Genomic DNA, 14,542 nt, shown 5'->3' on the forward strand with positions numbered 1-14,542 from the left:
AGTGATAATCCTCATGTTAGGTTGTCTCCTAGCACAGAACCCCTTGCTTACTCTTCATAAACACCTGCAAAATTTCAGGTATTTTCATGCATTTTTCTGCAAAATTGTTGTAATTTCTGCATTTTCCTGCAATTTTTGCAATTCTGCAAAATCCTGATATTTTCATGCATTTTTTTCTGAATTTTCTACAAAATTATTGTAATTTCTGCATTTTTCTGATTTTCTTGCAATTTTCTGCAAAATTTCAGGTATTTTCATGCATTTTTCTGCAATTTCCTGCAATTTTGCAAAATTGTTGTAATTTCTGCATTTTCCTGCAAAGTTTCTACAGTTTTTTTTGGCAATTTCTGCAAATTTCGAGTATTTTCATGCATTTCTCTGAATTTTCTACAAAATTATTGTAATTTCTGCAATTTTGGTATTTTCATGCATTTTCTGTTTTTTTTATTAGGGGCAAAATTGGAAATCATGGCTGACTGCGATTCCAGCCTCTTAATGAACCAAACAGCATAAATCGGAATCCGATTCCGTTTCCGGTCAGAACCAAACATCCAGGCGAAATAGGCCATTCCAATTTCGATTCTGATCGTGAACCAAACGTGGCCCATAGTTTTTTTTTTCGCTTATGCTGTTGTTAGGGGATTGTTTCGGTGGTATTAGGTCTAGTTTCGGTGTAGCTTGATGTCTGTGTTGTCGCGTGAGTCTCTGTTGTAGTAGCTTTTCTCTTTGCCCTTTGAATTGAAAATCTTTCTGAGAAAAATAAAAACGAGTGAGACCACAATATGATGATGCAGCATAGTAGGACTCGTGAGTAGCATATAACACGATGAATACAAGTTTGGAATAAATATGATAGACACCATTGTTGCACTTTCTGTATTTTTTCCCTGTTTTTACTAGTATATGTATTTAATTCAAATCAAATTGGATCGGGTAGGGGGAGATCCATATTTGATCGAATTTAAAGAGATGGAATTTGGATCACCCTTTGCAACTGAGAGATAAAAACGAAAGGGAAAAAGACTTCAGGGGTGTTCAAAAACAAATCCAACCATGTTTTCAACACCCCTTAGGTTGTGTTTGGTACCTCGGTGAGAAATATGCTGTCATGTCAGTCATTTCAATCAGAAAATTGCATATGTAGGAGACTGATCAATGACATTAATAATTGAAACTGCAAATTTAATGTTTTGAGTAGAAACAGTAATTCGTATTGATTAAGTCAATGTTTTGGGTAGAAAAAGAAAATCTCTAACAAATTGCATTGATCAACCTAAAACCTCCCTTGATACCAAATATTAAAACTTTAAACCTCCCTTGATGCCAAATATTAAAACTTTAAACCTCCCTTGATGTTTCTGATAAATATTAAAACTTTCTGTCTTTTAAAAAATGGACTAAGACCTCTGGTAGAGTTAAGTCCAATGCAATCATCAAAAAGTCTCTTCTGCCCTTGCTAATTCTGCATATTTTCAAAATAGTAAAATTTCTCTTTAATAATGGATACCCTTGTGACTCGTGTGGAAGATGGGTGTGTTGTAGAAAGTAGAAAACAAATATAAAGAGAGGGATAAAACTGGAATTAAATTTATAATGCCAATGGATTGATGGGATGTCGTACAAATTTCAGAGGTGTGAAGATTTTGAGCAAACGAACGCTCTGAAAGCCTCTTAAAGTGCACACTACCTATATTATAAAGTACAAATATAAAGATAAGTGGTAACGAACAGAGCCTTATACTCTGTCAAAAAATGTTGCCATTTTTCGGTCATCACCCCACAACCCATCCTCCTCCGTGAATTGGGAACATCTCCCGACTCCCGATTAAGCACGGAAGGTGTTCGCAATAAACGGGGGATGGGCCGTGGGCCATTGGTTTCAAGTTCCAACATCTGTTCGAAATAATAGGAAGCAAGGTTATCAGATTCTTTTTGATATTCTTTCTTTTCTTTCTAAGTGACCATAAAGGGGTAAAATTGGATTTTTCAAAAAATTTCAGCCCCATGTAACGTCACATGTAAACTGAGCTTGATGGACGGCTGATGAAAGGGAGGTCTTTGTTTGAAAGTCTTGGTCTTTTTTTATCAAAAAGAGAAGTTATAGTATTTCTCAAAAATGTCAAGGGAGATTTAAAGTCTTTTACCCAAAAAGAAGTGCATTCAGATTCAGATTTCAGACCATCTACCTTGCAAGCGGTTGAACCAGAATGCCACATTACCACTTACACCATCTTCAGCAGTTTTCAATAAAATCTGGCTTGGGGAGTTGAGCCAGCCCATTAGGTGATGGTCCAAACCCTTAACAGGCCAATCTGCTCCATGCTTAAAAATTAGGGTGTAGAAATAGACTCCGATCTGCTGCAAACTCAAGCATGTATAGCGGGCTACTAATCAATCATGAGTGAACATGCCAGTGTTCCCTACACATGGGGCCACACCATATGCAGGTCCAATGTATACCAACATACTGTGTTTACACTTCACAGCAGATCCCCGCACTTGGAAACATTCCTACAGGATTTTCCTTCTCCATACAAAGAAAAAAGATGAGATTACATTGTCACTGCTCGTCACTTTGGTAGCAAGTGGCATGTATTGTTTTCTCAAATGCTGCTAATCAACTTAGCCTTAAAAATCTCTCTAATTTGGTAATTGAAAGGAAAAGGCGGATTTAAATACACAGTTTTTTTTCTTTTTTTTTTTGCATCTATAACTCAAATATGATACAGATGGTCTCCTACGAGAAATACATATTGCATAATCAATATCACAAAATCTTCACGGGAGACTTACAACGTGAACAGCCCAGTATCTGCCAAATGCAAACTAATATCTATGCATATTAGGTCGAATCTGATCTTTGTACACAGCATATCGATCTCCCGACAGAACTCCAGGTGCCATACTTGGTGTTAGTCCTGGAAATCCATCACTAAAGCTATTTGGCATTCTTGGCATAGGTTGCCGTCCAGGAAATCCATTACTAGAGCTAGATGGCATTCTTGGCATAGGTTGCAGTCCAGGAAATCCATCACTAGAACTAACTGGCATTCTTGACACAGGTTGCAGTCCAGGAAATCCATCACTAGAGCTAGATGGCATTCTTGGCATAGGTTGCAGTCCAGGAAATCCATCACTAGAACTAACTGGCATTCTTGACACAGGTTGCAGTCCAGGAAATCCATCACTAGAGTTGGATGGCATTCTTGGCATAGGTTGCAATCCAGGAAATCCATCACTAGAACTAATTGGCATTCTTGGCACAGGTTGCAGCCAAGGAAATCCATCATTAGAGCTCATTGGCATTCTAACTCTTGGGATAGGTTGCAGTCTTGGAAATCCATTGCTAGAGCCAGCTGACATTGTTGGCATTGGCCGTGATCCCTGAAATCCATCATTAGAGCCGGTTGGCATTCTTGGCATAAGGTCTGCATATGAAGGATAAGTGTATCTACTCATAGTAGGTGAACCAATTCCTGCATCCAAATAAGGATCAACATATGGCTTCTTAATAGAAGTTCTAGTTTCAGTATCCAACTGAGGGCTGTAGGCATATTGATATCTATCAGCAGGTCCAACTCTCACACTGGGATAATAACTGGTCAAACTTAACTGAGAATTGGAGGAAGACCCCAATAATTTGGTATGAGAAGAACAAGTAGCTTCAAATTGGAAATCAGTTGGTACTCTGAATAGACCAGCACATCCAACAGGAATATCTATTGTATCATCAGCCCCTGTAGCAGGATCAGTAATTTCTGGCACTCTTGCCATAGCTCCCACTTGGGTTGACAATGGCAATTTATCAAGTTCATGTTTTAGTGATAGCTTTGCACGTTGAAGTGCCTCCAACACACTCCCCAAACCACTGGCTGTTTCATGCAACATTACTGCATGGGAGTTGTTTTGGCTCTTTGATGATTCTCCTTCAAGAAAATTCCCATCCATATGAGAAGAAGAATTCTGTACTTGGCAGTGATCAGGGTACTCAGATGAAGGTTGGTAAAGATGGTCATTCTCAGGACACTCTTGCTTCTGCTTCACCTTGGAGTTAAGCTCTAGGTTAAGTTGGTCTGGAAAAGAAAAAACAGCTGGGAGTTCATTACCAGCAGTGCTTTTGCTACTGTTGGAATGTTGATCCAATGAGCATCCCATATCACCATATGTACTGGGGACAAAGGAACTTGAAGGAGTTTTGGCTGTTGCATCATCATGGCAGCAGATACCTTCTGCCTCTGACTTTATTCCTTGGTCATGAGAAAGAACTGCTTTACCGGGCTCTGTTGTTTCAGGCCTGATGTAGTCTCTTTCTTCAGTAACATCTGACCGATTCCCAGGTTCACATGAATCCTTCATATTTCATGGACAAGAATAAAGCATAATTGTTAGTTTCTAGTACACCACAACCTAGTTCATAAAGTACCAACAAAAGAAATATCTAAGCATAACCAAGACTTCACACTGAAAGGGTGTCACATGATAAGGGTAAACAGAATTTAATGAGTCGGGCAAACAAGTAAACTGTAAACATCACTTGTTTTTTTTTTATGAATGAAAATACTGTAAACATCACTTGTTATGTGGAAATAAGGACCAAAATATATCTAATCATCAAAATATTTAGAAAACCTATCAATCCCCAGGAGGAGAGGAAAAAACCAAAGTACCAACAACTGGTTCAGTAATGCACCTAAGAGTCAAAACTAATCAGCATCACAAATCCCATAAAGAGTTGGTACTGGAGTTCCATAATTAAATTTAAAACTATTAGTAGATATGGAGCCAGTTCCATTGACAATGATGCCATTGAAAGTAGTCTGCTACTCTGCATCTGATTGACATATCCTGACCCAATATACCAGAAGTATTACCGAGTACTGACCAAGCTTTGTATTCCTTAAGAAGACATGTTGTTTCTAGGATAAAAGGGGGGCATATATTTCCATTTTCCAATACATGCAATATGTGTGTAATGCTTTGCAATATAGCAGCTGATAAAAAAATGCTTTGCAATATAGCAGGGATTTTCTGACAATATTTTGAACCAAAGGCATACAAAATGTCATGCAATTTAAAAATGCATCCATGAGGCATACCGGAGTACAGCTGTTATTTTCTCTGTACTTCTCCTCCCATTCTCTCTGAGCATTTTCTTCTGCTTCATATTGACCTATGAGCTGAGCTTGGTGCTCTAGTGCTCTTTCCATGTCTGTATCTTGTCCACTTCCATTAACAAAAAAACCAGTGTTAGTCACCACGTCTTCCTCACCTCTAGAACCTTCCAAGATGACAAGCCCATCCATAAAATAATTATAAGTATTTTCCAACCTGGTAGCAGCTCCCTTTTCTTGATCCTCAAGCTGGATAGGTCTATCGTATACCTCATCTTCTGCAGATCTGACAACAAAATCAGAGTGTGTAAGGTTTTACATATGAAGATTGTAGTTACAATTTATTTGTGTCTATATGTGTACATTGTTGCTATAGAACATGCATGCGTAATTGATGATAAGGATGACCCTTTGTTAACCCAAACAAGATTTATCCAGACATTTCAATACTGGTACCTTGTGACACCATGGGGAACGAATAGTGGTCAGATCATATTAATTCTAAATAAAAAACCAACAGGTATATGATGTCTTTGCTTTAAACAAGAGAAGGAACCAAACAAGAAAACTAATATAATTTTTTTATTGGAAATGGTAACTTTCATTCAAATTAATAATAATTAAAGTAACAAACACCCCGATAAGGTGTGCAGAATCCCACAACTTAGTCCACTATTACAGTGCTGCCCAAAAAAATTCAGTCCCAGTTGACCCTTGTTTAGCTAATCCATTGACTGGTCTTCTAACCCAATTAAATTCTATATCAATTTCCCTTGTCAACCACCATATTTATGTCACGGCTTGTTCAGGCCCCTAAACTTCCTTCCTGCATCCACCCTTACCAATTTTGATTCCCCTTCTGCTTCAATCTGATGGAGACCCAATTGTTTAGCCAATTTCAAAGTTTCAACCCTTGGAAGAGGGCCAACACCTCCACTCTTATATTTTCCTACTCCATCTCTTAGAGCCCTTCCTACCCCCAAAGGCCCCAGGTTTCCAAGTGAACTTCCACCAAAATTCAGCTTAGTTCTTTGCTGTGTAGAAGGTTCCCAACTTTCTTGTGCCGTAGGCTTGTACCTTGAATAAGTTACTACTGCATTCCAGACCCTAATTATATCATCAACTGAGAACTCCTTAAATAAATCATTTACTTTAACCCAATGTGCTACCTTAATGGTAATGCTGTCAACCAGTTCCATAAAATTGCTGCTCTTATAGATCTCTAAAGAGAGACAAAAACCATTCACAAATACAAGAGACAAAAGAACACGAGATTAATAGGAGTTCAGCAGTCTCACTACAACCATAGCAGAGGACACAGATATGGGGGGATTGGTACCAATTTGGCCATCAACTTTGAAGCACATCGCAAGTGCTGATCTTTTTGTGAGCCACTTCACAACAAAAAGCCCTCACTTTTGGAGGTACTGGACTAATCAAACTCCCTTAGCTGGAAAGGACCCTGTCAAACCTGGGGACACAAAAGTACATTGAAAAATAAGGAGCACAAGAAGAAACCTAAAGCTAAAGGGGAGGCTGACCAAACCCTGCTATCCTGACAAGAGGTGTCTAAAAGGCTGAGTTCAAAAGAGAAATAAAGCTAATCAATTGCCTCCATTTAAGTCACCCTAAGCCCTCCTCAACCCCAAATCCCAAGAATTCCCATTACCTCTGATAGCAGAGATTACTTTTCTCTTATTCAAAGAAATGGAGTAAATTGACAGGAATCTATCCATGAGAGATACTTCCCCTAGCCATACATCTTTCCAAAATAACACTAATATAAATTGGATTGCTTCTTCTTTTACACTCCCAGTCTTCAATTTATTTCCTTGTGCCTTGTGGTCTTTCAGGATTTGAACCTACTTCTAATTTATGTTTTAATGGAGGAATTTGGTGTTGGAACCTTTTTTATCTGCTCATTGTCATTACAACTTCCAAATTCATTGTTTGATTCTTTTCTAGTTTTACCAGCAAGTTAAGGGGAAGAAAAGATTATTTTCGGAAGAGTTAGAGAAAGGAAGATCTGGTTGGGTTATCTAGAAAATTAGTTTATATTTTTTGGTCTGAGTATTTCCGGTATTTTCTGTTTATTCAGGGTATATTTGTCTCTATCAACATGGTTATTTATGTCTTTTGTTATGTTGTAGGGAGAGGCAAGTAAGTCCTTTTATTTGTTTTTGTAACACATAAATAAGACAGAGAGTAGTTTACTTGCTGCTTAAAACAGTAATTCTGTCTTTCTACTAATGGATTTACCATGGATTTTTATCAGGATATTGTGAAGCATGACCTTTTTTTTTATAGACTTGTGAAGCACCTTTTAGAGGTGTTTAATCAGTTTTTTGATAGAGGAAGAACAAATCTGGGAGCCAATGCTACTTTTGTTAATGTAATTCCTAACAAGGTGAGAGCATGACAAACAAAGGACTTTAGACCCATTAGTTTGGTGGGAAGTTTGTTGAGATGATAGCCAAGGTATTATCCCAAAGGATCAAGAATATGCAGCCAAATAGTGGACCGATTCTTGGTGGAAAATAAGTATGTGGAGGAAAGAAGTGGAAGGAAGGGCGTAGTCTGCAAGCTATGATTTAGAAAAGGCATATGATTTGGTGGATGGGTGATGTAGGATCAGCTCAGTTCTAATCCTTAGAGAATGATGAATGATCTTCTTGATCAGAGTTTTATGGCTGTCAATGGCTTCTTGAAGGAATAAGAGAGAAAATAGGGAGAGAAAGAAGAGAGAAAATACCTAGAATCACTCACAGGGTGCCTAGAATCACTCTAGGGCATGGGAATCACTCACCATAGCTAGCATAAGCTGAAGAAAACTCAATATGATTCATTGCCTTTGTGTAAAACATCCATACATATTTATAGACTCTAAACTCATAATAATCCTAGGAGTCAAGCTGTTAGACTTAATAATCCTAGTAGGACTCAAACTAAGCTGTCATATCCTATTTCAATTCAAAGAAGAATCAATAACTCTAGTCTTACTTATGCAATGACTTTGAAATTTTAAACATAAACAAACTATAACTAGACAATTTAAACCCTGTCATTGGACCCCACAGAAAAGTGCAAAAAGACAAAAATACCCCTACTGTCCAAAAATACAGAAATACATAAAATATCATAAAATTCCAAATTTGACTCTTCAGTTCTTGCATCAATGGGTCCTTTGTTGGAGTAGGGAAATTTGGATTTGGGATAGATGGAGAAGATGGATAGAATGGTGTTTGAGGATCTATCATTATTCAGAAGTGGTAACTAGTGCTGTCTATGATTTCTTTCTGGTTAAAAGAGGACTAAGGTAGGCCGTAGGGGGACCCCCTCTCTCCCTTTTGTTCATGCTAATTGCTGATGTGCTAAGTAGATTGGTAAGTAGAACAAATAGTTTCAACCTAATTAAAGGATGGAGAGACAAGATGTGGCGGTGACTCATTTACAATTGTAGATGATATAATGTTGTTCTCTGAAGGAGGTTATGATGATAAGGTTAGGAAAATTTTACATTTCATTAGAAATTTCAAGAGGATATCTAGTTTGAAGATTAACTTAGGGAAGAGCTGTGTGGATGGGGTGAACATGACTGAGAAGGAGGTGAGAAATATAGTAGAGGTCCTAGGGTGTGAATATTTTTTTTTTTGAAGATAATAAAAATTTTATTAAACAAAAAAGAAGATACAAAGAGAGGTGATAAGCAATCATCTGAGGGGAAAAAAACAACCCAAAGGAAACCCAACTAAAGCTGACAAATCCAGCCAGGCCAAACCATCCCAACAAAGCCAATCCCTCAAAATCCAAACCCCTTACAAAGCAAAAAAGAACAAAAATGAAACAAGAAACAACCACCAAATAAAAACCAGACCATTAAAACAAACAAAACCGAATCCATACAATACCCGAAGCACACAAAACCGCCACCCACAAGAGCTCCAAAGCAAAACCCAAAACCCCAATGGACTCTGCATCAATAAGTCTTCTTATCCGATCTTTTTAATGCAATCTTCTTCTTGTCTTCTGACTACATTTTGGTGTTTTCTTACTATCTTGTTAGGCCCAATGCCAAATACACCTCCTTTTATCATTGCAACAACCTTTGAAGCTGGTATCTGCTGTTGGCTTCTTCTATTCGAACTGTTTTAGGATCAATGGAAAATGTTGGATGCCATTATTGAAAGTATAACTTTAAAGGTAGTCCATTGGGTTAAGACTCTAGAGATCTTTAATTGTTTTACAGTGGATGGCATGCTAAGAGGCTATGGAGCAGTAGCAGCCTCCTCCACATTGAAAGTTTACAAGACAAGTGGACTCCTTCAAGCAAATAACAAGATAAAATTAAACTTTGGTGGAAGTTCACATGGGAATTTGGGACCTTTGTGTGTGTGTGTGTGGGGGGGGGGGGGGGGGGGGGGGGGGGATAGGAATGGCCATGGAACAAATTATGCTCTTTTTTTCCCTCCTGGTCCTATAGGCTAGAGAAGTTTACTTAAAGCAGAAAACTTAGCACTACTACAAGGGTTAAAACTAGCCAAACAGCTATAGCTCAGGTACGTGGAGATTGAATGCAATTCAATGTTGGTAATGAATAGAGGTAGCCAGGGATATGGATTTATAGACAAGTTCTGAGAGAGATTAGATAGCTACGAAGAGAGGTTGAGGCTTCATTTAGATGGGTTAATAGATCAGCCAATGGTTTGGAAAATGCACTCACCAACCAAAGAGTTTCTAGGGAGCAATATTTTTTGGGCTTCTTTGGTTACCTGATGTCATTAAGGGGCTAGCTCAGTGGGAGCCATTTTTGTAAAATCAATTTGTATAATTTTATTTTAACTTAATAAAAGTTATTCTGTTATTTACTGATGAAAAACTTATTTTGTTATTGATAAAAAAATACTTGGTTAAGTGGGTCATGTACTACTCTTCAGGTTTGTCTCATAAGATCTTGTTGAATCAGGCTGCATAACTTCTTCTGGTTAGTCCACACTTGGAGATGTATGCTGATCTTTCTAGCAACAAATGTAGAAAAGAAGCTGAGGAGGCTCTAAAGAAGACTACAAGGGTTAAGACTAGCCAAACAACTATAGCTCAGGTATGTGGAGGTTGAAGGCGATTCATTGTTGATAATGAATGGTGGCAGCCAAAGGATATGGATTTATAGACAAGTTCCGAGAGAGATTAGATAGCTAGCAAGAGAGATCAAGGCTTCATTTAGATGGGTTAATAATAAATCAGCTAATGGTTTGGCAGATGCACTCACCAAGCAAGGAGTTTCTAGGGAGCAATTTTTTAGGGCTTCTTTGATTACCTGATGTCATTAAGGAGCTAGCTCAGTAGGAGCCATTTTTGTAAAATCAATTTGTATAATTCTATTTTAACTTAATAAAAGTTATTTTGTTATTTACTAATAAAAAATTATTTTTTTTATTGATGAAAAAATACCTGGCTGAGTGGGAATTGGGTTTGTCTCATAAGATCTTGTTCGATCAGGTTGCATAATTCCTTCTGGCTGGTCAGCACTTCAAGATTTATGCTGATCTTTCTAGCAACGAGTGTAGACAAAAAACTGAGGAGGCTCCAAAGAAGAAGACACATGAATGGCTAAAGGGAGCTGAAGTTGCCTCTCCTCAAGCTTATTGTACTTCTCCCCTTGAAGGGAGGCAAGATAAAATGGTTGAGACTCCAAGAAGGACACATTCATGAATATGTAAACTCGTTGAGAAGTATGGTTATAACATTCATGCCCTTTTTGAGCTAATTGATAACCAATGAAGAGACATGAAATAGAACAAGAATCTAGCTTACCACAAGGAAGGAGGCAAGTCATGAACAATTACAAGTTTACTAAAAATACTAATCATGACAATTACTATAAATAGTAAGTCCAAGAGTTACCACAAATAGTATTTCAAAATAATAGTAAATTTCTAGAAAATTTATTCCCAAGATTTTCACAAATTCAATAAAAACTGTATCTTAAATAGACCCCGCTTTTAGCTTTTGCCAATTCTTCTCCCATGAATTTCTTTCAAGACGAAAATGAGGTCAAAAGTCTTTTTCAAGCCAATTTTTCTTTCTCTTTAGATTTGTTAGCATCTTTTTGGGCTTCCAAAGAGGCTCAAACTGATTCAACCAAGTGCACACTGTTGCATCACCGATGCTGCCATTTTTTGTCATAAGAGGCACCTGCTCTCCCTCAGGAAGATTCATTGCAAACCTCCTATTCTCCTCTAACTAGACAAGAGAGTACCTCCTGAATAGTAGCCCTTGCTGCCCAAAAATTGAATTCTTATACGCTCATACGCTCACAAACAGGGTTATAGCTAACAAAGAAAGCAAATATACGTTTCTGATTAAGAAACACCTTAGCATCTTGTTCATGGCCCCAGTCAATACATTCTCAAGTTATATGTATAATTGATTATAACATAGTTGTCAAGGCAACGCCTAGGCGACAAGGTGCCCTTTGAGGCTCGCCTCGCCTAATCGCCAAGCAGTTTTGTACTATGTATCATAAAATACTTTTTTATTCTTTATTTTTTTACACTATAATTATAAAATAGGCACTATTAAACTAAAATATTCATTTTGTCTGTTTATATACTAATTTCTATTCTTTATTTTTTGACATTATATACTTTTGAATCCCCTTCCACCCAAGGTTCAAAGTATTGATTACGTATCAGCCTGTATCAGCCGATACATATCGTGCCGATGGCTTCCCGATACGCCCCTCCAGGGGTTGTATCGGGTCAGACACTGGTTCAGAGGATGCTGGGCCTTAAACCGACCCCTCTGAACCAGTTTCGAACAAAAATAAATAAAACCTAAAAAAAGTACCGATACAGACCGATACCGGCGTATCAGCTTGTGTCGATACTTTGAACCTTGCTTCCACCTCAACCTGTCTGAAGCCCAACTGCTTTGCTAACCAGAGACCTTGTAATAGTGCCCACAATTCCCTTGCAGACATTCTTAGTGTAATTAATATACAGACTATCTGCATGAGTGCAGATAGAAGGGCTAGGCAGTTCTTGGGAAAAGAAAAGCCCATTACCCCATGATGGTCCCGACTATCTGCTATCTGGGGTTTTGTAAGGGCTAGGCAGGATACAGACCTAACCTCTGGCATTTGTGCACACAAAGTGGCTGTTCTCACTTTATGACAACAGAAGGCCTCACATTGCTGTGCGTGTGATGTATACACATGTATGTGTGTGTGTGCGTGAAGAGAGAGAGAGAGAGAGAGAGAGAAGTTAACCTGGTTTCTCTTCGTTTTATCTGGCGGCATGACTTGCCTGGACATTGCCTTGGAGAAGACCAACTAGTATACATCAAACTGCTCCGCTGCCTTCTAGCCTGATCCATGTATTTCTTTTCAGTGGATTTTGGACTATCATTGGAGCTTTTCCAACACAAACTTCTACCAGGTAAAGAACCTTCAAGCTCCAGAGAAGGCAATTCCTCTGGTTTGTCTCTCAGTTCTGATGTCACAGAACTTTCCTCTTTCTTTGTGGAATCATCATCCTCTTTTGACTTAGAGGCTTCTTCCTGGTCAGAGCTTGAATCAAATGCCTCCGAAAAGTCACTGATTCCATGGTTCTCCAAAATAGATAGAACCTCTGCCGTTGCCTTCTCAGCTTTCTTTCTTTGGAGAGTCACAAGCTTTAGTTGTTCCTCCAGTTCAACTACCTATATTGAGTTTCAAGCAACAAATAGAATGGAATATATTTGAGACAATTGAACATAAGGCAACCCAATCATTGTAAAATGCTTAATGAAGTTTCAGATAAACGTAAAGAAACAAGAAATTTCAATTTGTGAAGAAAAAAACAAAGACAAAAAGAAGAAAGCATAATATGCTAATAACCACAGTACCAGAGAGAAGGCAAGCAAACCAAATTTTTCAACAGTAGATCAAAGAACAAAATCTTCACAACCAAGGATAAAAATTTCAATGAAACTAACCCTCTTAGCTAGCTCTTCAGCTCTTTGTCTTGCAGTTCTCGAGACAGATCTTTCAGATAGTAACCGAGCACGAAGGAAGTCAATAGTCATAGCAGTTGAGTCCTCCATACCCGTATTTTTCCTGGGAAATAAGAGCACAGATACTCAGTTTTCTTTCAAATCACAAAGTCTCAATTCTTTATACTTTAGGAAAGATGCCTTTAACATGCCCCTACCAAATTACAAAAGCAAATGAGTAAGAACCCTAATTTTCAACAAATCCAATTAGTAAGCAAGTACCTAAGACCTTCAAACCGGGGGAAAACAGTGATTACAAACAATAAGTAGCATAGCAGAATTCGCGGAATCTACAAGTTATAGTACTCGAGAAACCTCTAATCTCTGATTATTTCATTTCATCAACTCACACAATGTGCCAAACACCTAAAGCTCTTGCATTTTTCAAAAGAAAAAGAAAACGCATAATTCTTTAAATCCTAAAACCTCTTCATTATACCGAAAATCAGTAGTTTATTGGAAGTTAAGAGATTTATCATGATACTCCAAAACAAAAACTTAATTCACACGCTTTCATCAATTCATAAACTTCATTAGTCCAAGGTCCAAACATCTTCCATTTCCCAAAATATAAGTAAACAAAAGAAAATGTAGGAACGACAAATACTTCTTTGAAGTCCCTAGAGTTCCTCCAAAGCCAGAATCCCTAAATAGAGTACATTCGAACATTGCTTTAACTTACAAATTCCAAAAAGTCAGCGAACGAATTCTCCATAATCAGTTAAACAGAAGCGAAGAACAAACACGAATTCATATCTTAACAAAAAGGGGAAAAATTCCGTGCATCAACGCACAGTAACAAGTCAACGGAAAGCAATTTGAAAGAAGATTTACTGGAGGAAAAAAGAAATACAGAAATGAACTCTAAAACTGTAACTACAAGCATCAAAGCGCCCAAATTTCTACATAAACACGTTTTAGATACAAATTAGAACAAGATGAGTAAAGGATTTCCAGCCTTCTACCTCTGATCTTGCTTGTTCTGATCCTCGTCCCCAGAATTCTGCATTATAAGAACCCAACCCGAAGAAACCCTAGCTTCGTAACTTAGCTTCCGCTACTTCAACGAGCATCAAGGCAATTCAAATTCTTGTCCCATCAGCATCCCCAGCATCAAGTTGAGCTGAAGTTAACAACCAGATTTACGAGAACACTAGCAAGTCTGACGAATTAAAGACAAACGAGAACGAGATTCAGGACGAAACCCATCAAAGATGCCAACGGAAGCAGTTGAAAAAGCCACTTTCCATTTTATTTTGACAGAAATTAAGACGGAGACAACGACGACGAAGAAGATAGTTGTACTGTTGGGCGCGTTTGGTTGGTGGCGTTAAGAATACGCGCTGGAACTTCCGTTCTGTCGACCTCCGGAACAAATATCCCCAAAATTTTAGGGCCTT

The 14,542-nt window shown here is 38.0% G+C and overlaps 1 protein-coding gene across 1 annotated transcript; it reads right to left on the reverse strand.

Annotated features, from left to right (window-relative positions):
- Positions 1-2,670: 2,670 nt before the first annotated feature.
- On the reverse strand, positions 2,671-14,542 carry LOC104587813 (uncharacterized). Its single transcript, XM_088890171.1, has 6 exons — positions 14,108-14,542; positions 13,086-13,206; positions 12,379-12,809; positions 5,329-5,397; positions 5,097-5,223; positions 2,671-4,350 (listed from the first exon to the last, which is right to left on the reverse strand). Exons 1-6 carry the CDS (start codon positions 14,149-14,151, stop codon positions 2,827-2,829), a joined length of 2,316 nt encoding a protein of 771 aa, XP_088746297.1. The 5' UTR covers positions 14,152-14,542; the 3' UTR covers positions 2,671-2,826.

The sequence above is a fragment of the Nelumbo nucifera genome, chromosome 6 (genome assembly GCF_055504915.1).
Source record: "Nelumbo nucifera cultivar China Antique chromosome 6, China Antique-T2T, whole genome shotgun sequence".
NCBI classification, from domain to species: Eukaryota; Viridiplantae; Streptophyta; class Magnoliopsida; order Proteales; family Nelumbonaceae; genus Nelumbo; species Nelumbo nucifera.